The following is a 23,972-nucleotide window of genomic DNA, read 5'->3' as shown; positions in this document are numbered from 1 at the left end:
GAAGTCTCGCCGACCAGAAACATGAATAGTTGGAATATGTATGCGATCAGAGAGTAGCATCGGATGCAGCACACGTGGAACAGTGCCACCCTCATCTCGGAAAAAGTCCTGATTGAAGTCCGGCAGCACTGCTCCGATCTTCAATGCCGACTGAAAAGTTCGCACTAGACAGTCGTTGAAGACTTGTTGTTTTGGTGTAAGGTCCCTAGCATCGATGCCACTCCGGCGGTAGGAGCAAAGCCCGTCGATTTCTCCTTCGCAGTAGGTTGGGTCGGCTGAGAAGGGAACGACTGAGGAGAAGAGAACCGCGAACTTGAAGTCGGGTTCCTTTCCTTTGACTTGTTGATGGTAGAGGTAGGACAGCGCCAGCGATGCACCTTGACTGAAGCCCAAGATGCCATCAAAAGGACCAAGTTCGCCTACTGTTGCTGCAATGTGCTGGTGTGCTGCAGCAATTTCTGCAGGAGAATAGCCAGTGGTGTGAGAATAGAATGGCCCACCTAGTGCTGCACCCATACCTTGGACCATGACATTAGCATGAGGAGCTTGTGGCATTTTGCTGGAAGTGGTGCCCTGCTGTCAAGCTTACCAGGTCCTTGGTGTGAGGGAAACGAACCGTCGACCAGCACAAACTCATAGCTCGCATCGACTGACCTCATCAAACCGACAAGTTGGGTCTCAAGGATTTTGGCAGAGCTGCCAACGCCATGCAATGCAAGAATTCTCATCTTTGACAGCAGTGATTCGAAGCAAAAAACATGCAGGTCGCATTCTCAATCCGCCTGCATGAAAGGCAGATACAAACCTTCTTATTGGGAAAATTTTATTCCGAACACATGGCAAACCTGTTGCTCAAGTTGGTATGGCAAGGTTTGGTTGGCATCTCAAGCGAGTTCGGGCGTCCAATTCGGGTAGTTTATATACATTTCGACGTTTTCGGCGATCGCCGACGGTCGCACTTTCGTCTCAAGACGCCGGAACTTTGTCTCTAGCCGCAACAAGTGATGGCCGGGCAGTAATATACGGCTCTGCAGCTTGAGAATACTGGTATGTCAATGTACTGTGCTGGTGACTTGGTTGACAGTGATGGTAATCTCATCAGATCTGAATGTTACCAGGGCTCTCAGCTCTTCTTATCTGGTGCAGCAGACCGCACCAACCACTTGTTTTCAACCAATCACCAACAACTAACAAGAACCACCACCATGAGACCTTCCAAAGAACAAGAACCAATTGCCATTATTGGCACCGCGTGTCGTCTACCTGGCAAAACAACGTCGTTGGCCAGGCTATGGGACATGATCAGTCATGGAAAAAGTGGCCATGATAAAGTTCCACCCTCGCGATGGGACGCTGATACATGGTACCATCCTGATCCTGATCGTAAAGGATCTGTACGTAAATACCTGACGTTGTTGTCATGGCTTACACTAACAAATTTGATTCTATAGATCAGTGTGAAGCACGGCTACTTTCTTGATGAGGATGTTTCTCTTTTTGACGCCCCATTTTTCTCCATGACAGCCAAGGAAGCTGCTGGGATGGACCCTATGAAAAGACTACTATTAGAAGTCAGTTTTGAAGGGTTTGAAAATGGTACAATAAGTTTCAAATATTCTTTGCTTCGTCTTCCTTTACTAATGTGTGCCGATCAAAGCTGGTATACCAGTGGATACTCTCATGAACTCCCAGACGGGTGTTTATGTGGGATGTATGACCAACGACTACGAGCAGCTATCGGCCCATGAAATCCACGATGTAGGATATGTTGCAGCTTCGGGGTTGAGCGAGGCCATGATCGCTAATAGAGTCTCCTGGTTCTTTGGTCTCCGGGGACCCAGCTTGACACTTGACACAGCATGCTCATCCAGTCTTTATGCCCTTCACTTGGCTTGTCAATCATTAAAACTTGGCGAAACCAATATGGTGCGTAACAAGAGGACTGCACGATGAGACATCGGGTGAAAATTCACTAACTCTATGGCAGGGGCTTGTTGCAGGTGTCAACCTGATCTTGCACCCAAACTTCATGCATCAACTTTCTTTAATGCACATGCTGAGCCCCGAGGGAATTTCTCACTCTTTTGACCACAAAGCTAATGGCTATGGGCGTGGAGAAGGCGTCGGTTGCTTGATTGTCAAGAGGTTAAGAGATGCGCTGAGAGATGGCGACACTATTCGAGCAGTAGTTCGTGGCACAGGGGTCAACGCAGATGGCAAGACGCCTGGAATCACACAACCAAGCTCCGATGCACAAGCCGAGCTTATAAGGAGCACATACAGTTCTGCAGGCTTGTCATTTGCCGACACTCAATACTTTGAGGCGCATGGCACAGGGACTCCTCTTGGTGTGCGTATTAGACAGCATCTCGATGCAAAAAGCTTCCGCTAACTTGTGGAAGGACCCCATTGAGCTTTCAGCCATAGGAGCAACCATTGGAGCCGGGCGTACAGCTGAATCTGGACCGCTATATGTTGGCAGCATCAAAGCAAATGTTGGACACACCGAGGGATGCTCAGGTCTAGCTGGTGTTCTCAAGTCAATATTGTGCTTGGAAAAGAGCATACTTGTTCCTACAGTGGGTATCGATAAACCAAATCCAAAGCTGAAGCTTTCTGATTGGAATCTTGCCCTACCTACGGAGAACATGGCATGGCCAACCAAAGGCCAACGTCGCATCAGCGTCAATTCATTCGGTTTTGGAGGCGCCAACGCCCACGTCATCCTGGACGATGCGTACAACTACCTTCGCAGTCACAATCTGTCGGGGAATCACACAACAAGTACCTATGAAGACGATTCTTCAGAGTCTGGTATTAGCATGGGATCCGACTCCCCCAGAGAAGACGCTAGCAAAAGGCTCTTTGTTTTCAGTGCGAAGGACCAGAACGGCATTGAAAGATTTGTACCACTTTATGTCGACCTCCTTTCAAACAAAGAGGCCACTTCGAGTCCCAGATTCATGGGCGATATTGCTTACACCCTCTCGGCGCGAAGATCCCATTTCGAGTTCCGCAGTTTTGCCGTCGCCGAGTCAGTCTCGGATCTTGAACAGCAAATGTCAAAGGGTCTTCTGAAATTTAAGAGAGCAGCTAAGCACGACAATCCCATTTTCATCTTTACTGGCCAAGGGGCTCAATGGGCGGCCATGGGCAGAGAGCTTCTTAACAACAATATCTTCCGAGACAGCATCCACAAGTCTCAGGCTCTTCTGGAACATTACGGATGCCCTTGGGATCTAGTTGACGAACTCTCTAAGACGTCAGACTCGAATGTCGATCTGCCACAGTACAGTCAGGTGCTATGCACTGTTTTGCAGATCGCCTTGGTTGATTTGCTCCGGGAATGGGGAGTTACACCAAAAGCTGTTGTCGGCCACTCGAGTGGTGAAATTGGTAAGACTTTGCTCATGCACGATATCTCTGTGGATTGTTAACTGTTTCTCAGGAGCAGCATATGCGGCAGGCTTGCTATCACGCTGCATCGCCGTCAAGATTGCCTATCTTCGAGGTGTGTGCTCAGCTAAAGTCGCGGGGATCATCAGCCCGCAAGTAGGTGCTATGCTCGCAGCTGGTTTGTCCGAGAAGGATGCAGAAATCTACCTCGCTCAGATTCCCTATCGATCAGCTGTGGTTGCGTGTGTCAACAGTCCCTCCAGCGTGACGTTGTCGGGAGATTATTCTTCGATTTCTAAGCTGTGCGATCTCATCTCAGCGGATGGAAAGTTCACAAGAATGCTTCGCGTCCAAATCGCATACCATTCTCCCCATATGGAGAATGTGGCTCAGGAGTATTTCGATCGGATGGGAGTAATTATTCCACTCTGTCAACAGGACCAAGTCGCGCTGATGTTCTCTTCTGTTACCGGAAAACCCGTAACATCGGGAGATCTGGATGGAAACTACTGGATGAGGAACATGTGCGAACAAGTCCGGTTTTCTCAGGCTATGAGTAATCTTCTGGAGCATACAACGGATGCATCGCGAGGATGCGGTCATAGTCGGACATCTTGGAGCGCCTTTATCGAAATTGGTCCTCATGGAGCCCTGCAAAGTCCTGTTGCGGAAATTGTCAAATCCAGTCAGAGCAAAGCTGCCAAGGAGGCGCCTTACCTTTCGGCCATCACTCGCCAAAAGGACGCTGAAATGACCACCATGCAACTTGCCGGCCAGCTCTGGGCTTCGGGGCATGGGGTCCAACTAACCAAAGTCAACGGTCTTCCGTCTGAACCACCTCCAATGGCACTCCCAGACATTCCATCATATCCTTGGAATCACAACAAGGGGTATTGGCACGAGTCGGCGGCCACCCGGTCGAATAGGTTTCCGAGTAGTCCACGAACAGATCTTTTGGGGGTTCCAGTTGACCTGCAAAACCCCATGGAGCCCAGGTGGCGAAACTTTTTGAGAATCTCCGAGAATCCGTGGATTGAAGATCACAAGATCACGGCAACCACGCTGTATCCGGCTGCGGGCATGATTGTGATGGCCATTGAGGCTGCTCGCCAACTGATAGATTCAAAGTACATGCCCAAGGGAATTATTCTGCAGAACCTCAAATTCGAACGCGGTCTAGTAATACCGTCAATAGACCAAGCCGTGCAAACAGAAATCAGCCTTCGGCCCGGCGAAACATCGCCCGACACTTGGGATTTCGCTGTGTACTCTACCTCCGCAACAGGGCCTTGGACGAGGAACTGTCACGGATCGCTTACTCTAGTCTACGATGAAAAATATCGCATGGATTCCGAGGAAGAGTGGGATAGCTTGATCTCTACTTGGAAGCAAGTCACGACGAAAACCTCGAAGGATATTGATATTGACTCTTTCTACAACGACCTCGAAGCTGTAGGCATTGAATATGGGCCAACATTTCGAAATGTTTTCCAAGCGGCCGCTAACCCCGGCGAATACTGCGCCTATGGCTCAGTCAGCATCCCAGATACCAAATCATCAATGCCTTCCAACTTCGAGTACCCTCATCTCATTCACCCAGCTACCATGGACGCCATTTTCCATCTCCTTTTCATCGCATTCTCTGACGGTAAGCCGCTAAAGGAGGCGGCGGTGCCTTACACACTTGAACAAATGTACATCTCTACAGACTTGCCGCAGGGTGAGGGTAGTGTCTACAATGGGGTTGCCAAGCGCTTGCGCACCAATGGCCGCGAGACTGCTGGAGACTTGGTCGTTTCAGACGAAGTCTGGAACAGTCCTAAATTGGTAGTTCGAAACCTCGCCTTGAGGCAAGTGACCTCCATGCAAGACTCGCCGTCTACCAACGAGGGAACGGCAAGCAAAGTCTCCGCCAAAATTCAGTGGAAGGAAGATTTTGAGTTCATCCGCGCAACTGAGACTCTACTGAGATCGAACACAGAGCGGGGAGTTCAGGAGGCTTTCCAAGAGACGGCTATCTTGAGCGTGTTGTTTCCGTTTTTGGAAATATTATATCACAAGCTGCGGAATTACGAAGCTCTCATTGTAGTCACCGACGCAACACAAATCTCCCAACAAATGTTGCAAAGCTTGCTGGTCCTTTTCGAATCTACCAAGGACAGCGAAGATAAAAGTCCCTTCCAAGTTTCACTCGTTGCGGCGACGGAAGAAGCCAGGGAATTGACTCGGTCATTACTATTGAACTCTCGGCTTTCTGTGGGCATCAAGATGTGGCACATACATGACAAGACATTGCCATTTTCCGAGCAGACTTTCGATTTGGTCCTGGTTTTGGACGCCTCTGGCCACGCAATGAGAGACTCTTCAGCAATTTCTCATCTGTGTGAACTTACTCGCTCAAATGGTCACTTGGGGATACTTGGGCTGTCTCTAGTCTCTCCAGAGGAAGAGTGTAAAGTCCAAGAAGTCCTTGCATCATCTGGATTGATCACATGGGCAAACGAGAGACAGCAAGGAACCCGAGAAACACTTCGTCTGGCTCACAAGCGAATGGCAACCGATACCTTGAAAATGTCTGAAGACGTTTACATCATTCAACCAATTCAGCCGTCTCAGCAGTCATTAGCATTAGCAAAGAAGCTACTTGACAAATTACGAATGCTGGGGTGTCAGCCTCATCTAACAACTCTGGATGACGTCGATCAGCTCGAAGGCGGCTATGTCATATCACTACTTGAGGCTGAGTCGCCATTTGTCTATGGTTGGACTGAAGAAGAGTTTACGCGATTCAAGCATCTCGTATCCAGGGTCAAGCATCTACTTTGGATCACGAGAGGCGGTCTCATGCGGAACTGGGACGGTGGCCTGCAGTTCGCACCATCTCAAGGGCTTTTGCGCGTTATGCGCACTGAGTATTCGCAGATTACACTGCCCCACCTTGATCTGAGCAGGGAAATTGACTTGGGGTCAGAGTCAACTGTCAATGTGATCATGAACATTTGGCTTTCTTCCACGCAGAGCGCCTCACAGGTAATGGAGCTAGAGTACGCTGAGATGAATGGAACTATCTATGTGCCCAGGTTTGTCGAAGACAAGGGCATCGATACTGACCTTGCCCCTAGCAGTGAAAATCTCAAACCGATCAAGGGAGCCTTGCGGAGGGCGGATCCCCACACACTGGTGCAAAAAAACGGCTTCTTCGTCTGGATTGAGGACCATGAAGGATGTGCACCGCTGCACAAGCAAGAAATCCAAGTCGAAGTGGAATATGCGGCCTTGACAATTGATGCAGCGGAAAATTCCGGTGGACAGCCCAAAGGCATGATATCTACTTCTGCTGTTGGAGTTGTTGCAGCATCTTCACGTGAAGTCATGAACTTTCAGGCTGGCCAGCGTGTGATGACGTTACAGTCCGGGCCTTGCCGAACCAGAGTTCAAGTCCACGAGTCTTTTGTTCGACACCTTCCTCAAGATCTCAGTTACCAGGAAGCAATGTCAACAATTCCTGCACTGGTCGCAGCTCAACATGCGTTGCTCGAGGTGGCAAGGGTAGAATGCGGCCAGCTGCTTATCGTTCATGGAGTGGATTCACCTGTCGGCCAGGTAGCTGCCCAACTCGCGACTCTGGTTGGCGCAGAGGTTTACGCCGTACCCAGTGGCTCTTCAAGTAAACAAGAAATCTGCCAGAAACTACGGCTTTGCGAGGACAGAGTTTTTGAATACTTCTCGAGCGATTGCCGCGCAGCTATTATGCAGCATACGAATGGGCGAGGAGCGGATGTGGTTCTTTGTTGCGGCAAAACCTCCTCCTCAGCAGCTTTTGAGTGCTTGTCAGAGTTTGGTGTCTTTGTCGATTTTCGCGGATATCTTAATCCAGGGCTCACAAGAACCAACATCGATCGGAACGTCACCATCCTCAGGGCGGACCCATACCGATTGTTCCAATACAAGCCTGCCCTGGCAAAGCGACTATTCCATAAAGCATTCGACATGGTTGAAAATGGGAGAATTGTGCCAATTACACCATGTGAGGTCACCGCCGTCTCTCAGCTGGGCAATTCAAGGTCAAAAAATAGCGCTCGTGAACTCATTCTTTGGTTTGACTACAATTCGAGTGTTCCGATTCGTCCCTCTAGACCAGCTGAACTTCAACTAGACTCAGAAGCAACGTATGTACTCGCTGGTGGCCTTGGTGCCTTGGGATTGCAAATTGCGGAAATGATGTTCCGGCATGGTGCCGGTCACGTCGTTTTTCTGTCTCGATCCGGGGGCGAGAAGAATCTGAGAGACTTGGACTCCTTTCGTGAACGTGGGCTGGAAGTGGATGCGTTCAAGTGCGATGTTTCAAACGCATCACAAGTCGAGTGTGCAGTTCAAGGATTGATAGACCAAGGAAGATGCATCAAAGGCGTTGTTCAATGTGCAATGGTGCTGGAGGTAGGGCCACCGGGTTTCTGCAGCTTTCAGTTGAGTTAACTAACATTGCGGCTCGCAGGATGCTATCTTCGAAAACATGACTTACGATCAATGGCAAAAGACAACTAAGCCCAAGATTCAGGGAACAATGAATCTACACAACTTCATGCCTACCAATGTCGACTTTTTTATTCTCCTTTCATCCATAACCTGTGTCATTGGTAACGCAGCGCAGTCGAACTACAGCGCCGGAAACACTTTTGAGGACGCCTTCGCACACTACCGTCAAAGTCAAGATCTTGCAGCTACTGCAATCGATGTTGGACTAGTCACTGACTCAGCCCACTTCACCGGAGATTTCGACATGGAGGCGTATCTTCAGATGTACGAACATCGATGGGATGGCTTACAGACAACTCAAAAAGAATTGGACGTTGTGATAAGGGCAGCCATGCGAGGCCACACTGCCGATGGTCAACCCATCGAACCACAAATCGTACTTGGACTAGGCAGCTCCATGCCATGTGGACCTTCAGCAGTGTCCTGGACTAGAGACGGCAAATTCAACCATCGAGTAAATCACGATTCGTCTTCGGTGTCAGGCATTACTGCGCATCAGCAACCAGCTGCAGAGAGAATTGCACAGGCGCAGACTTTCGCTGACGCAGTGCTAGTCTTCGAAAAGGTCCTCAAGACCTACGCTGCCCAAGCGATGAATGTTGCGCCTGACGATGTCGATGCTGAGAAAGCATTTTACGATTTTGGAGGTACGTCTCTCTCTATGCTGTTCTCATTTGGCCCATGTCTGCGCGTCACTTCTTACTGACTTTGATCAGTTGACTCGCTCAAAGCTGTCGAACTTCGCAGTCATATTTTACGTGACTTGCAGAGCGACATGTCTGTGTTTGAATTACTGAGTCCATCACCCTTGTCAAATCTTGCGTCAGAAATCGCCAAGAAAAGCAAGCTTACTAGGCATGTTGTCGACAGGGGTGGGAGTGGGGGTAAATGATCAAGGAGCCGAGTAGGAACCGGTTTGCGACAGTTCTTCTGATTGTGTCTGACATTGCCTTGTGCGAAGCTATTCATACTAGAGGGACTTTTAAGAATATACTCTTCCTGCAAGAGAAAACGCCATCACCGCGCCAGGTGAGATGATGCTACTGGCAAGCGTGAGGGCACCTATCCTTAGGATGATTGAGCCCAATCCCGTTGCAAGCCAAGTACTACGCTTGCGTAGTCGTATGAAAACGCGAGACGACCTGAAAACCAGGTCGGCAAAAGGAACCAAGGCTGCCGTGATGACGAAAATATCCATCTGCAGAAAGTCACGCGCCCCATCAGCAATGGCCATCGGACTCCGCACGTCGACACCTTCAGCCGGCAAAAATGTTCGACGGACACCACCCTTCCCTGAACAAAACAGAGCCCAACCGTGTCCTATGGCTGCCGTCATACCCGAGAAAACTAGTGACGCCGCAACGTACGCTTTTGGCTTGGCTGGCCCGCGGTTGCGAATCCAGGATTGAGGAATCTTTCCGTAAATCCAAATAAAAAGGGGATGGGCCAAGGCTTGCATGAGTGGAGCGAAGCGGTAGAATGCGATCAGCCCCTGTCTCTGATGGGTGGTACAACTTGGATTGAATGCCGGATAGAGTATGAGTGCGGGAGTGATTGCACCCAGAAACGACGTTGCGAGTATTGCAAGAGCCTCCCTGCCCTCAGTCGAACCAACATCTTCCTCCTCGCCTGTATTCTGGTCAATGATTAGAAATCGTTGGGCATGAGTGAAACACCAAAGAGGATACACAGCCGCGGCGCCCCAGGCCTGATTGAATGTGCCCCAAAACAAATACTCCCTACCATTCATCAGCGTTGATCTCTGTTAGAGATAGGACATGTATTTTACCATGAAGCCCACCATGGTCTTTTACCCCGTCTCCATCCGAGCACCAACATGCAATGGGACATGCTTTGCATAGTAGTGAAAAGACTCACGAGCAGCATGCGGTCTGCTGATGAACCATTGCTCAGAATGTTGTTGTAAAATATAACGGCCGGGATGAGAAATTGGTCAAAAACGTATATGCCGGTGAAGTTGGTTCGAAGGAGGTCGCCATTTGGAAATGTGCCTGTCCGCTTGACAATTCCTACTACTCCCACTACACCGCTGCGGATCATGCGTCCCCAAAGGGAGTCGTAGCCTACCAGACTAAGCCCAAGGAAGTAAGTGTGCATTTTGATGACGAGTGTTCGGTCAACCTTGTCATCTGGCAATCTTGAACGGGGAAGCTTTCGTGCTTATATATGAGGGAAGGTGGGCAGGCTTTAAGTTCAAGGGAAAACTATCATGTAGGTCTTTCTATTTGAACGAGTCAGACTAATGGGTAGCTCACTCATGTGAGCTCTCTTCCTCAAAATCAATTCAGTTCCAATATCAGACGTTCGGCCTATTCATTTTACAGCTGAAGTATGAAGGATAATCCCAAACTTCACCGTAGTACTCCAACGTTTTCGTGAACTGCGCATACAAATAAAGATACCCGCTCAGACTTAAAAGAGAAGCGATCAAAACTCCCATCCAAAAAGGTAACATACCCGACCAATCTGAAACTACCAGTTTTTGTCCGACGACCGTCTCTTCGGAAGCAGCATTGGTTTGACAGAGCTTTTTGAACAGAAAACCAATCCCAAGCAAAGACATGCCCAAAACAGCAGCTCTTGAACCAATATGATGAGATCCTGTTCTTTTGACCTGAGAGCGGTAAGTATCCCAGGCTTGGGTCAAGTTGTCCTGGCCCTCATCATCCCTCTTTGCTCAGGGTTAGTAAAAAGATTGAACATGATGTATGCTAGGTCTTGTTTACTAACATGTCCCTGTAAAATACCGACTTGAAACCTCTGCAATGTTTTCCATGCATCCTCTGAATGCCCTACATACTCGAAGCTCTCGGTGCCATCAGAACCCGCGACGTCTTTCAACACTTCTATGCCACCTGGATGATCATCCACATAGCTAGTCGCGTCATAGACTATAGAAAGTTAATGTTGATTTATATTATCAGTGTCAATACTTACCTTTTCCACGAATTGAAACCCATAGATCACTCACGTCATGATGTTTTTCTAGTTCTGCTACCGTATAGATCTTCATAGTGTCCGCAACTATGATATCATGAATGTACTGCTCTACATCAAAACTATTTCCATGTCCTATACGGCGCTTTCATCTGTTTTTGACGAAACAATCTTTCTTTCGGCTTTGCTACTCGTCGTCATTTAACCCAGGATAGCCATACATCATCGGTGGTGAGAACGCAGCCGAAAAGTGGGGTACGGACCGGCCCAACAAGGCAATTGCACGGACCGGTCCAAGCGGGGCATCCCGATTCGGCCTCCCAGCTGTGCGCTTTTGGACTTCTCCGAGAAAAGCGCAACAGGGACATGTCAAAAGTTAGGCAGGGAGTGAGCGAGTCGTACTTCGGCCATGCTTTGGTCGGGGAAACAAGAATCATCATGATATACACGATCAGTCAGCTAAGTTATGTTGAATAAAGGAGGCAAATTGGGTCCATCAACAAACTCATCGTCATCGTTCAATCTGCATCACCAACCGAGGCCCAACTCTCTGTCGAGCAGCGATATGTTCCAACAACAGTTCACCATCGGCCACGGCTCCCTCGAGCGATGCCAAACACTCACTCTCCCAAGCATCAAGAGCATGCAAGAGCTCAAAGCCGGAATTGCCAAAGTCTTTTCCGTTTCCGATTCTGATTGTCAGTGAGCGAAGCTTCTGTCATATGTGATTGTGGCTCACATCGACTCCAGCAATTTCTTTCTACAATCGTAGGAGCGTTCTCACATGTCTTGGTGAGATTGAAAAATGCGATGTCCCTGTTCAGATCAGAGTCAATGGTGAGATCGTCCGCGAACCAGCCGGACCGGAGCCTCTCCCGTACGTCGGTAACAGATACGAGCTGTATCCCGATCCTCTGGGAAACTATGACCGCCTCTTGGAGCGCTACGGCTCAGTCATCAAGACGGTGAACATGGGCACAACGATCTACCTGACCAATGACCCAGATGTGTCTCGAGAAGTCTTGCGCGAAGGGCAATTCTTCACCAAGACCACATCAGACCCTGGCCATCCGTTGTACTATATGCGAAACAACGAGGCACTATTTACCTGCGACAGCGATGCTCCAGCGTTCAAGCTAGCACATAAGTTTATCCCTCCCAGCTTAACGCCTAAAGCAGTGCGACACTATGCACCGATCTTGCAGGCATGCGTCGACAGATCATACAAGGTATTTGATGAGCTAGACGACAAGGAAATGGCTTTCAACGTATATCATTACACCTTTAAAATGGCGGGTGAAATTATCTGGAAAGTGATATTGGGTATGGACCTCGGCCATTTTGAGTCGATAGAGTCAAAACCTCATGAAACCATACGACTGCTGGGCGAATATCTTTCTCTTATGAAGAAAACTTCATTGAGAGGTAGCTGGTACGGTTATCTCCCATTCGGCACGCCAAAGCGACTTCGCCTCGTCAGGGAGCTGCTGTGGAGCGGTGTCGCAAGAGGCATCGAAGAGTCTGTGAAGACTTCTGGCGACTTACCGATGAAAGATGCAGCTCTGCGCGCAACATGTGTGGCAGATTATCTGCGGCGCGCCACTAATGAGAATGGGGACAAACTGCCTGAGGATTTGATGCTCAGCAACTGCGTCATTATGATTGGTGCTGGCTTCGTCACTACATCATCGCTATTAGCGTGGCTGATCTACGCCCTTGTCAAGTACCCTGGCAACCAGCAACGTCTGTTCCAGGAACTCGTGGACAATGGTGCAGTGCCGCAGAAAGAGTGGTCGTACGACGAACTGACCGAGATGCCATTCTTGGACAAATTTGTGAAAGAAACCCAGAGAATGCACAATCCGTCTTTCCAAACTGCAAGAAATGCACGGGAAGATGTCGTCCTTCCGGGGGGCTATTTCCTTCCCAAAGGCTCAGTTATCATTCCTACCTTTCCATCACTACACAAGAACGCGGCACATTGGGAAAATCCCTTACGTTTCGAACCAGATAGATGGGATACGGATGCCGTCAAGAGTCGACACAAAATGTCGTACACGCCATTCGCTGCAGGAACGCGTGGCTGCGTGGGATACAACCTAGCGTTGCTGGAGGTCAAGAGCGTCATGGCGAAGCTAGTATACCGATATCATTTTGAAGACGCTTCCACTGAGGCTGTTGTGTATGATCCGGAGTTTATAGTTGTCAGGCCATTGAACTTCTACGCTCGTGCTATGAAGAGGACTTGGTGGCCGGAGACACATTCCAAATCGACAAAATAAATGTGGCATTGCGCTGCAACTACCCATGACTTCGATTTACTTTGCAACCCGTAGCCTTGAATGTGATGTCAACCCAACCACTATCTGAAAAAGTCTCACAAAAGCATTCTACTCCCTCCTCATTTTAAGTTTCGGGCCTGCAGATTCCCTTTTTGGACGTTCCGGGCTCAATTCTATGTATGAAACTTGCTCGCGTCGAGCAGGTGATATATTAATAAGTTGTGCCGCCAAACACAGTTTTTCAGAAAATTTTCTAACTGTTTGTCGGGTAGATGCACCGATTGAAGAATAAACTAGCCCTGATTATTCGCCATGGCAACTCACGCCTACACCACAGCCGCAGACCAGGTCAGCATCGGCCCAGCTTGCAAGTCGCCCGACACCATTACAACTCAGCTGAGCGTTTTCGACCTGATCCCACCTAGAGTATACATCAAATTCATCATCTACCTGCCACTGCAACCCGGTGTCAGTTTTCAGAGAGCATTTTCTCATCTAGAAGCTGGACTCCGGGGCACGCTTCGACAATTTCCATTTTTGGATGGCCGCATCTTTCCCAGGAATAAACACGAGCCCGACTGGCGGCCGGGGCATATCATTGTCTCATACGACCGAACAGCTGCAAGCAGTTCGCACGATCCTCCTCGGCAGCTAGTGTTCAAAGACCTCTCGCAGGTCCTCCCGGACTTCGAAGATCTTCGGGACGCCGGATTCGAGTTCTCTGCGTTCGACGATGAGCTAGTTCTGGCTGCACCATTTGTCCCAGATCTATCTGGCGGAGTGGACATTTTTCTTGCCCAGGCAAATTTTGTCAATGGCGGTTGCCTTCTTGCAACGGGGTTCCATCACTCAGCCAACGATGCCACCGGCATGGTCACGACAATGAGGGCATGGGCGGAGCACTGTCGCAACTTCAGCCAGCCTGCCGGCGACGTCTGCAGCTGGCTGGCGCCAGAAAGTTTCGATCGTACTCTCCTTGAGCGGCTGTGGAGCAGAACGCCTGCCAAGCCCGTCTCCGAGATCCTGCGCGACACGTGGAGCTTCCTCGGCTTTCAAGCCCCGGATGCGGAGGACGTAGCGACAGAGGATCCTGCCCAACCCCCGGCACAGAATCGGACGATGGAGTCTAGCATCTTTTACATTTCGCCTGAAAACTTCAACAAGCTCAAAAGAGAAGTTCTTGGGGAGACACAAGACGGAACAGGCTTGTCGGCTAACGACGCCTTGCTCGCTCTCTTCTGGAGAGCTCTGATGAAAGCACGTTACAAGGCCGCCATCGCCGCAGGGCAGGCCACACCACCAGACGAGGTTTCGCATCTCGAGTCTCCACTCGATGGTCGTCCGGACTTTGACCCTTTACTTCCTCCGTCTTACGCGGGGAACCTGGTCATTGTGAATAAAGTCCCTATGCCAGTGGTAGAGCTGGCTGCTGAGACGACGAGTCTCCGCGACGTCGCTCTTCGCGTCAGAGCTCAAGCGGCTAAAGTGAACCCAGATTTGGTCAAAGACGCATTCACACTTATGCGGGAGGTTCTAGATTATACAAAGTTAAAACACGCTTTTACGCGGCTTGACGGATTCGATGTTATGATCACGTCGGTACTGTTGTTACCGCTAGATAAGATCAATTTCGGGGCGGACATTTTTGAGAATGATGGAAAGCCCGAGTCATTACGGCCGTTGATGGATGCGTTTAATGCGAACTTCAGACTATGCATGGTGCTGCCGATGAAGACCTACGGCGGTATTGAGCTGCTTGTTAGTTTGTTTGCTGATGAAATGGAGCAGCTCTTGGGGGATGAGGAGTTCACGAGATATGCGGCTTTTTGTTGTCATTGACATTTTTTTGTTGAGGTTTCACATGGTTAATTCTCAGTTTAAAGCGTAACGCCTGTCTACCTCATCGGCCTTTTGAATTTTCTTGTCAGCAGGTTCCCAGTGTAGACCACAATATACATTCCTTGTGAGCCAAAAGTCGAAGTCGGCCGCATATACTACGGGATGGGCTAGGATTCCATTGAGCAACTGTGCAAAGCCAAACGTGGTCTCATCGCTACAGCGAATGTTTAACATCAAAGCAGTAAAACGGTCGCATCCTCACACCACCTCGCCAGTTCACGCCTTAATTACTGGTTTGCCATGTAACGCCTATCGAGTCAACTTTGATTGACCTAGCGCACGCAACTGCTGACTCGCAGACTAACACTCTCGAACTGAGTTCCAATTTTCGTCAGAGCTCACGCTTAAGCTCACCGGCGCGACCAAGGAGGGAAATTTCAACAAACTTCCTTTCTTGGACTCTCCGTTAAGCCTAGGTTCCCTTTAATCTACGCATGTATTTACAGCAGCCCGCCTATTTTGCCACATTTACGTGGGACTGTTAGACAGCCCTCGCATCTCCATGCCTTGTATTCATGAAATCCAACGACTACTTCGACTGATTCAACTCCCCCCGAAGCATTGAAAAGCCATGGGTTACATGATCTCATCAACATCGGCGGCAATGCTGCCGTTGATATTGACTCTCACAGCCGCTGTTACATGCACGCTTCTTCTTAAATTAATATGGGGAGCATACACGATCAGAAAGAAGTTCAGACGGGTGCGTGCGCAGGGTATTGTGAGTACCGAACGATCAACATTTATTTGCGAAGGGGTTAACAGCCAGCCTCAGCCCATGCTACCGCACTCCTGGATAACGGGACACTTGAGTGTCATGTTCGAGTTCCGCAAAGAGTACCCGAAAGACATCAACATCGGGAATTTCCATCCATGGATCATTAACAACTACAAGAGATACTTTCCAGATTTAGATCACTGCCCATCGGTGATCTACCTCGATCTTTGGCCTATCATGAGGTCGCCTATCGTAGCTGTTTATAAGAATACAGTAGCGGCGCAGTTTACTCAAACTAAAAACCTCGATAAGCATCAGACTTCACTAGACTTTATGAATCCCCTAACTAAGGGGAAAGATATTGCCAGCCTGCAAGGCGATGAGTGGAAGAAGTGGCGGTCCTGGTTTAACCCGGGGTTTAGCTCTAGGAACGTCTCTACGATAGTCCCGGAACTCATAGAAGAGATTAAGGTCTTCGCGGGAAACCTGCGGCAAAGGGTTGGGCCGAACGGGTCTTGGGGGCCGATGTTTCAGTTCCGTAACATGACGACAGCTCTTACCTTTGACATCATCGTCCGAGCAGTGTTGTAAGCCGGCACCATCGTGCAACTCAGCTCCGGACTTCAGTACTGACACTTCCAAGGGACGAACGTCTGCATGAGCAAACAAACCCTATCAGCGGCCCCCTAAGAATCGCCCTCGCAGACCAATTACGTTTAATGGGCATTAGACAAGCTTTCAGCTTTGGTTACCTGTTTCCCTGGCAGCAGAAGGCCGTCGACCATAACAACGAGATCATCCACAATCAACTCTACCCCAGCATTATGCGCTCCCTCGAGTCTGGTCTAAAGCCTTCCAAGAAAAAGACGGTTCTAAACCTTGCTTTAATGCACCTCTCAGAAGAAGCGGGCACGCGCGTGGTAAACCCAGCCACAGACCCAGACATGATAGAGACTATCATAAGTAACCTCAAGACCTTCCTCGTTGCCGGCCATGAGACGACGGCGAGTGCCTTGTGCTTTATGTTCAAGGTTCTCCAGGACAACCCGGGTAGTTTGGCCAAGGTCCGCGCTGAGCATGACGAGATACTCGGCCCTGACGCGGAGAAGGCTGCCAACATTCTGAGCAACTCTCCGCAGTTACTTAACTCGTTGAGGTATACCCACGCGGTAATTAAGGAGACGCTACGGCTATACCAGCTTGCCTCCACGATGCGGGGCGGAGAGCCGGGGTTCTATTTAACCGACCCCGATTCCGGCAGACAAAATTCAACTGAGGGCTTTCTGGTCTGGGATGGAGGTCCCGGTATGCAGCACGACCCATCGTTGTGGCCTGATGTGGAAAAGTTCGTGCCAGACAGGTGGCTGGTACCTGCGGAGGATCGACTACACCCTGTCAAAGATACCTGGCGTGCTTTTGCAAGAGGCCCTCGAGACTGCATCGGTCAAGAGGTCGCATTGGTAGAGATCAAACTAGTTGCAGCTCTTATTTTGCGTGAGTTCGATATCGAGGAAGCCTGGGACGAATGGGACGATTATAAGTGAGTTAGTACTTCACCCCGGTGCAGTGCAGCCTGCTAACTGCTTTCCGTTTCTCAGGGGGTTGAAAGGCCCTCAGGATATGGTAAAGGGCCAGCGCTTGTACGTCGCTGGAGACGGGATCGGTCACCCCAAAGATGGCATGCCAGTTCACGTACGCCTCAGACAGAAGTGACAAGACTTTCACGATCGCAGGCTTGTTCCAAGAGCGCAGAGACATGGACACGGCTGTTGAAGGGGGGAAATTCGGCAGAGAGTTTCTGAATTTGAGGATTTTCTAACGTTCATCTTATGGAATAACTGTGAGCAGCTTTTTCCTGGAATGTACGATGCATTGGCGACCCAGAGTAAAATTGCTGATCTATGACCAGCAATTTAGATTGTGACCGAAACAGACCATAACGGGTCGATCTACGGTCAAGCACCAAATGAATGTGTTCTTATCCGTTATGAAAGAGTAAAATAGCCTGCTCGTATTCTATGCAGTAAGAGCCAGTCGCAAGCCGGTCTCGTCCACCCGCCTGGGTGCCCTCACCTCCAATGTCGGCGGGATATTCTCGGAGATCTTTTGAACCAAAGTGTTTGATCTCACACCCTGGTAATCTCAGCGACGGAAATGGTATCACGGTGCAACAGCGGAGCCCACCAGGGTCTGCCATCCGGTCGAACGCCGTTCGAGAGGCTAGCGACCGCCTATGTGCTCTTCTCGGGGAGATCACCCGGGAGCTCTGGGCTCGTGGTACTTCACATGTTGGTTGCTTTAGCTTTCATATTCCAACTGAAGGTACTTCTCCCTCTGCCGGCGTTTACTCTCCTGTGAGAAGAGTTACTAAACGCAACCCCCTTGAAGACAAAAAGAAAAACTGTGCTTTCCCCTTACCTCCACTCTTCCAGTCTACGGAGAAGCTGTCTCGGGAACCCACGAGCCCGCCCAGCTGCATCTCCGGCCTCAAGTTCCAAATCCTCTCGCGTTTTCTCAAGTAGGCCAGCCACATGCATAAGCGCCGCAATATTGTTCATCCTACTTCTTTATACACCAACGGCGAAAGTCGCAGTGTCTGTATTCAAATGAAACTACATGCGAATCCCCCATGCTGGTCAGGCTTTGTTGCAGCGCGTTAAAGGGAAGGGCATCGGCTTGACCATCTTCAGCAGCATCGGGAAAATGCGGTAGGCGCCGGCGCAGAATCTTGTCTTTGCCTTATTCCTAGCCAACCTTGTTGAAGTACGTTAATTGATGGTGTATACCTGTTGTGTATTCGTATGTGTGTATCTGGGAAATCCCCTTAGTTGCCTGGCCGTGTTTTGCCTACTATGCAAGGCAAAATGCACGTGCCATCGGAAACTGGCATTCCTCCGGACTGCCCCGCTTTATCCCTATTTAGGCTGCTGAATGAGATACCCCATCAATTGACGTACTTCACCACGTGCGCACGAATCCTGTTTATCTTATCTGCAGTGGCTGCTCCAGCCACAGTCTCCATCATCCACGAGTCACGTGAACGCAAGTGTGTCGCTGCAGGGAGCCTACAGTAACCACAGCAACGCAACGCGCCAACTCATCTAGTGACAATAGTAGCTGTATTGTAGTTGCAGTAGAAGAAATATATCAATAGCTTGAAATAGATGGTGACAGTTAAACCGCTGCCTTTTTAGGTGGCCTAGAAGTGGGTGCCCGACGTTAAAACCATTGTGATGTTAGGCAGAAATAAGGCTGTTACTATTTATGCAGAGCTGACTACATACAGCTCCCCTGCAGGAGGCGTGCAAGAAGAACCAATTAAACCACTGCGTTGCGCCACCCGGAATAGCATCTTTAACACCACTAAATCCCAGACCCAGTATATAACCAACCCACCACAACACCAATGCACCGCCTCGTGTGCTGTTCCACACTGCTAAGGGATATTTCCAGACTCCTGTCATTAAATATTGTACTGACGTGTCAAACGAGGCAAGGATACCTTACAGCCGTATACAAATACCGCGACTTTTCCAACTCGTCAGCAACTCCCCTCACAGAATCAGCTAACACCCATTCAGAATCTACCTAAGACAGTCACTTCTCACTGGAATCATGGATCCTGATACGATTACGAGAATGGAATTGGATGATTCGTTATCAAAGTATGGCTTCATGCAGACGCAGTTCGCCGAAGCCCTCGCCAACGACAGGATCCCGTTGGAGGTTGAGATAATGGTGCGATCGACGATGGCGGAAATGGGCATAAAAGTTGGCTCCCAGCTAGCCCGGCAACCACTTCTTGAAGATGCCATCCAGCACCTAGACACCATTCTGCGACGAATTCCGCAGATCTCCCCCGATCGCCTAGTCTTTCTGAACAAGCTTTGCGAGGCCTACTACGAGCTTTACTGCGTTGGGGGCTCCCAGCAGGCCCTTGAAAAATCCGTTCTCTATGGCCGCCAAGCGAATGATGGGTTAATTGCGTATGGCGTTGAAGAGGGGAATCTAGACCTTCACCTCGAGATCCTGACAAACTTGGGCCATTCCCTGGTTCAAAGGTTCGAGCTGAAGAAGAACCCGCCCGACTTGGAGGATTCCATCGCCTGCAAGCGGGAGATCCTGGCCAAGGCACCCAGGAACTCCGATTGGTATCTCACGGCGCTTAACAATCTCGCTTCATCATTGCGCCTGCGCTATATGTGCACTGAAGAAGACGAAAATGAAAGAGAGGCCAGTGAATTATTTCGAGAGCTGCTGTCGTCGGCTGCACCTGGAACACCGATGCACAACGTCGCCATAGGCCAGATCGGTGCTACGGCTGCCATGAAGTTCAGGATAAAGAAGACGCCAGAAGTGCTGGACGACGCAATCGCGAATTGCAAGATTGGCTTGGAGGCAGGTGGTCCTGTGAACGATGGCTGGATGGCGATGCTTAGCATGCTCGTCGAGCTCTGCACCGAGAAATTCAATTATACTGGCAATCCGACAGACTTAGAAGTACTTATCAACGCTTCATGGCGCCAATTCGAATCGATACCGGCTGGACATCAAAGTCAAGGAAAGGTGTTCCTGAAACACATCGAGACATTGCGCGAATGCGCTTTTCAGCTTCAGTCTGTACATATGGTGGAGCACATCAGTGAGGAATGCCATACCGCGCTCGAAAGCATGCCGGCGGACTCTGAGACCAGGACCCTGTCGCAGGTCGAGTATTCCCACATCCTGGGTCATAAATACTGCTTATCAGGTAGCCTGCTGGATCTCATCGATCTCGTCGAGCATAGCCTGTCTGTGTCGGCCGACTTCAATGCGCTTGTCAGAGCTAGCTCGAGCCTATCCCTCTCAGAGGTAAATAGATACTGGTACCCCGATCTAGCTAGCAGGCTGCATGCGTTGGCTAGGGCATCTCCCGACAATCCCATGCGTCAAACTGCGGAGGAAGAGATGCTCGCCATTTTTAAATCACACTACGACTTTGAGGCCAAACGCTACGCACTAATGGCTTTGGATGGCATCTTCGAGTACAACACCACAAGATTACAAATCCTGACAGCAGCTGCGGCGAATAACATGAACCTATCGAACGATGAGATTGAGCGGAAGATCGTCGAGCTCTATACCGAGAGTGACGAGCCAGTGGAAGAGCAGAATGAGATGCCAGAAGAACCCGTCAATCCATTCGATCTGTTCCACTCTCAGCGTTTGGTGAACATCGATCCCCAAGATGGGCACATGGTGTTTGATATAAAAGATTGGGTCAAGACTCTCATAGGTCAGGACGATGGCCTCCGTTCAGACAGCGGCTCTCCCTCCGTCTCTGTTCTCGTCGATAATAACGAGAGATTGGAACGAAAGATGTTTCGAAAAGCCCACGAGGCAGGTAGGCAGACCAATCCAGGTCTGTGCTACTGGTGTCAGTGGCTTTGCAAACTTGTGGACCCACCAGGCGTAGGTTTTGGCTTTTCTCCTGAAGATACCATGTTCCCAAGTATCGGAGACTGGAAGACGACCCTGTTCAGGAAGAGAGAGTGCGCTGTTTGCAGTTTGGCAGCCTCGCTGATCACGACAGCAAAGGGCCAACTACACGCTTATTTTGAGAAGATAGAAGAGAATTCAAAGCGTATTCGCTTCATTCTGGGTCGACTTCCGTCAGGCGAGGGCGTCCTGAGAGTGGATGTCGGTCTTTCCTGTGCGGGAGAGTTGCGAGTGCTGACGCCAACCAACTTTCGTCAAGCTCTTCGACAGGCATGGGAAGCAGATGTGGACACATCAAACACCTTCGAAGCATTATCAGAAAACACGGATGGGCCCGTTCACGACAAGGGCGGCCAACAGATCAATTTCAAGCTCATGAGAAGATGGCTGAAGGACTGTGACCACAACCATGGCCCGAGTTGCAACCACCTGCGGCCCGGAAACCGGATCAAAACCGAAATTAATCTGATCTTCATTGATGTGGTCAAGGAATGCTTGGTCTTTGGTTCCTCCAGCGATGAATATCTTGTGCTGAGCTACACCTGGGGCAAGACGGAAATGTACATGACGTTATTGGACAATTTCGAGGAGAGGCGACAGCCACATGCGTTGGCTTCGGTGCCCTTCCCGAAATCAATCAGGGACGCAATCAATCTGGTACGCTCCCTCGGAGAGCGGTTACTTTGGATCGACGCCATCTGTATTGTGCAAGACGATGATTCACAGAAGAGAAAGGACATTCCAAACATGGACATCGTCTATGGGAGGGCTTACGCCACCATTGTTGCCCTCCACGGCGATAATGCTGACGCGGGGCTCCCAGGTGTTGCACCTGGCACACGTGCCTGTCAGCGGATTGAGACGATCGATCTTTCTGCTGACGACCAAGATACCCAGGAAGGCTTCCAGGAGGAGCGCATTCAGAAATGCAGATTCATCCGGGGTCCCAGCCCGCTTCCTCTAGTCTTGCAAGCATCGACCTGGAACACGAGGGGATGGACACTGCAGGAGCGACTCCTATCAAGGAGATGCGTATACTTCTCTGCCGACGCCTTCTACTTTGAATGCAACCGAGGGACCTTGGCCGAGGGCGGGCTGAATGAAGCGTATGAGTCCTACTCTTTCGGTGAACTACTCGATGACGGAGATATCCAGCAAAAGCCGAATCAAGACAACCCGATCTCAGACCTGGCTTACATGGACGATCTATCTCCCGGTAATCGACTGTGGAAGGCTTGGACAGTGTACCAGGAGCTAGTACAGATGTACACGAAGCGCCAGTTTACCTTCAAGGCAGATATTCTAGACGGCTTTGCCGGCATCTTCGCCGTCCTGGATGAACTGCACTTGCAGGAGTCTATTGGTAGCATCACGGTGTATGGAGTGCCTGAGGCCTTCTTCATCCACGCGCTTCTCTGGACGCCTGCCGCCAAGATCTCGCGCAGACAGACCACGGTCGCTCCTCAGAATGACGTCGACGTAGGAGGCCAGCCGGATCCGAGATTTCCCAGCTGGTCGTGGGCCGGCTGGGACGGCCCCGTGGACTATCGAATGTTCGAGGGGGTTCAAGATGCGCTTGACCGGCCTAAGCCCCTGGTGCGCAAGTTAAAGCTGGATGGCCAAGATGTCTACCCTGACAAGTGGGCAAAGAGTGGCCGTGATCCAGTCCAACCTCAGCCGGAGTGGGAAGGAATTGAAGACGAGGGAGAGAGGACAGCGGGCGGAGATGAAATGATCGATCAACAGCGAGGATCTCAAGAGGTGAGGAAGAAGAAGGATTCCCCTCGAGCCAACACCATCTTGGAAATGACGGCCCCCACCGTTTCACTTGCATGTTTTTCGGTGTCACCCATCGAGGAATTTCTGAGCTTGACGGATCAAGTACACACACAGGGGCCCCAGAGTGTTCGCAGGATAATCGACAGCGAGGGCGAGCACTGCGGGCTCTGGTGGTCCCAAGGCCGTGAGGCACGGGCTGAGGATGATACACATCCACAACACAAGGAGAAGCTGACTCTGGTCGGTATCTCTGCCCATGGGGAGTGCAATCGTCCACGGCAAGGGCTAGGCCGCCCTGGTGGGGCGATTGCACTCTGGGACAGCGATCGGTTTCCCAGTATTGGTCCGCAGAGTGGCTGGGTGAATGTCATGGTTGTTGACGAGGATGCGGGCCACCAGGACATGGTTTCCAGTCGCTATACCGTGGCCATCATTTATAAAATGGCATGGGATAAGGCAAAGCCTGTGCAAAGGGTAATTCAGATTGCATAGGGGACGAATGTAGGCATATAAAGACATAGAATCTGCCTCAAATAAAGCGGATGAAGTAAACTGATAGAATCGCGTCGCCGGGGAAGCCAGAAATTGTGCAGTCGTCTTTTATGCCTTTGCATCAGTTTTCAGTATCTACACAAATAATACATAAATTCCTACTTGCGCATGAGGATCATGTCTCTGGCAGGGTTCTGCTCAGGTACTAGAGGCGGTGACTCAGGCACGTAGTGCCATGCTCAGGCTCGCCTCAGGCTAAGAGCGGCGACTACTTAGGATGGCAGCCGAAAAAAGTGGCTGGAATCAGTGAGACAAATCGGGTTGGCTGTCGTGAATCCAGCCTGCAAGGGTTCTATATGGTCTTGACTAAAGGGCTAAAAGCTTCCAAGGACTTTTACCGCAAACCTGGTAACTTGGCTATAAAAAGATTTCAT

At 50.1% G+C, this 23,972-nt stretch overlaps 4 protein-coding genes across 4 annotated transcripts; all 4 read left to right on the top strand.

Annotated features, from left to right (window-relative positions):
• Nucleotides 1–1,517: 1,517 nt before the first annotated feature.
• Nucleotides 1,518–8,638, top strand: EsH8_V_001175 (type I polyketide synthase; the record flags this gene model as incomplete). Its single annotated transcript, XM_083273691.1, has 6 exons — nt 1,518–1,596; nt 1,658–1,926; nt 1,988–2,350; nt 2,403–3,396; nt 3,449–7,833; nt 7,892–8,638. 6 exons carry the CDS (start codon nt 1,518–1,520, stop codon nt 8,636–8,638), a joined length of 6,837 nt encoding a protein of 2,278 aa, XP_083126406.1.
• A 2,817-nt stretch (nt 8,639–11,455) lies between these two features.
• Nucleotides 11,456–13,172, top strand: EsH8_V_001174 (cytochrome P450; the record flags this gene model as incomplete). The annotated part of the gene is made up of 2 exons (XM_083273690.1): nt 11,456–11,588; nt 11,641–13,172. The coding sequence occupies 2 exons, from the start codon at nt 11,456–11,458 to the stop codon at nt 13,170–13,172; spliced, it is 1,665 nt and encodes a 554-aa protein (XP_083126405.1).
• A 312-nt stretch (nt 13,173–13,484) lies between these two features.
• EsH8_V_001173 (uncharacterized protein) lies at nt 13,485–17,502 on the top strand (the record flags this gene model as incomplete). Its single annotated transcript, XM_083273689.1, has 5 exons — nt 13,485–13,640; nt 13,824–14,930; nt 15,847–16,376; nt 16,433–17,329; nt 17,388–17,502. 5 exons carry the CDS (start codon nt 13,485–13,487, stop codon nt 17,500–17,502), a joined length of 2,805 nt encoding a protein of 934 aa, XP_083126404.1.
• A 1,902-nt stretch (nt 17,503–19,404) lies between these two features.
• Nucleotides 19,405–23,538, top strand: EsH8_V_001172 (HET domain-containing protein; the record flags this gene model as incomplete). Its single annotated transcript, XM_083273688.1, has 1 exon — nt 19,405–23,538. One exon carries the CDS (start codon nt 19,405–19,407, stop codon nt 23,536–23,538), a length of 4,134 nt encoding a protein of 1,377 aa, XP_083126403.1.
• Between the last annotated feature and the right edge of the window lie 434 nt (nt 23,539–23,972).

Source organism: Colletotrichum jinshuiense, chromosome 5 (assembly GCF_051148585.1).
Source record: "Colletotrichum jinshuiense chromosome 5, complete sequence".
NCBI classification, from domain to species: Eukaryota; Fungi; Ascomycota; class Sordariomycetes; order Glomerellales; family Glomerellaceae; genus Colletotrichum; species Colletotrichum jinshuiense.
Note: the sequence above shows the minus strand (reverse complement) of the source record. Positions and strands in the feature narration are given on the sequence as shown.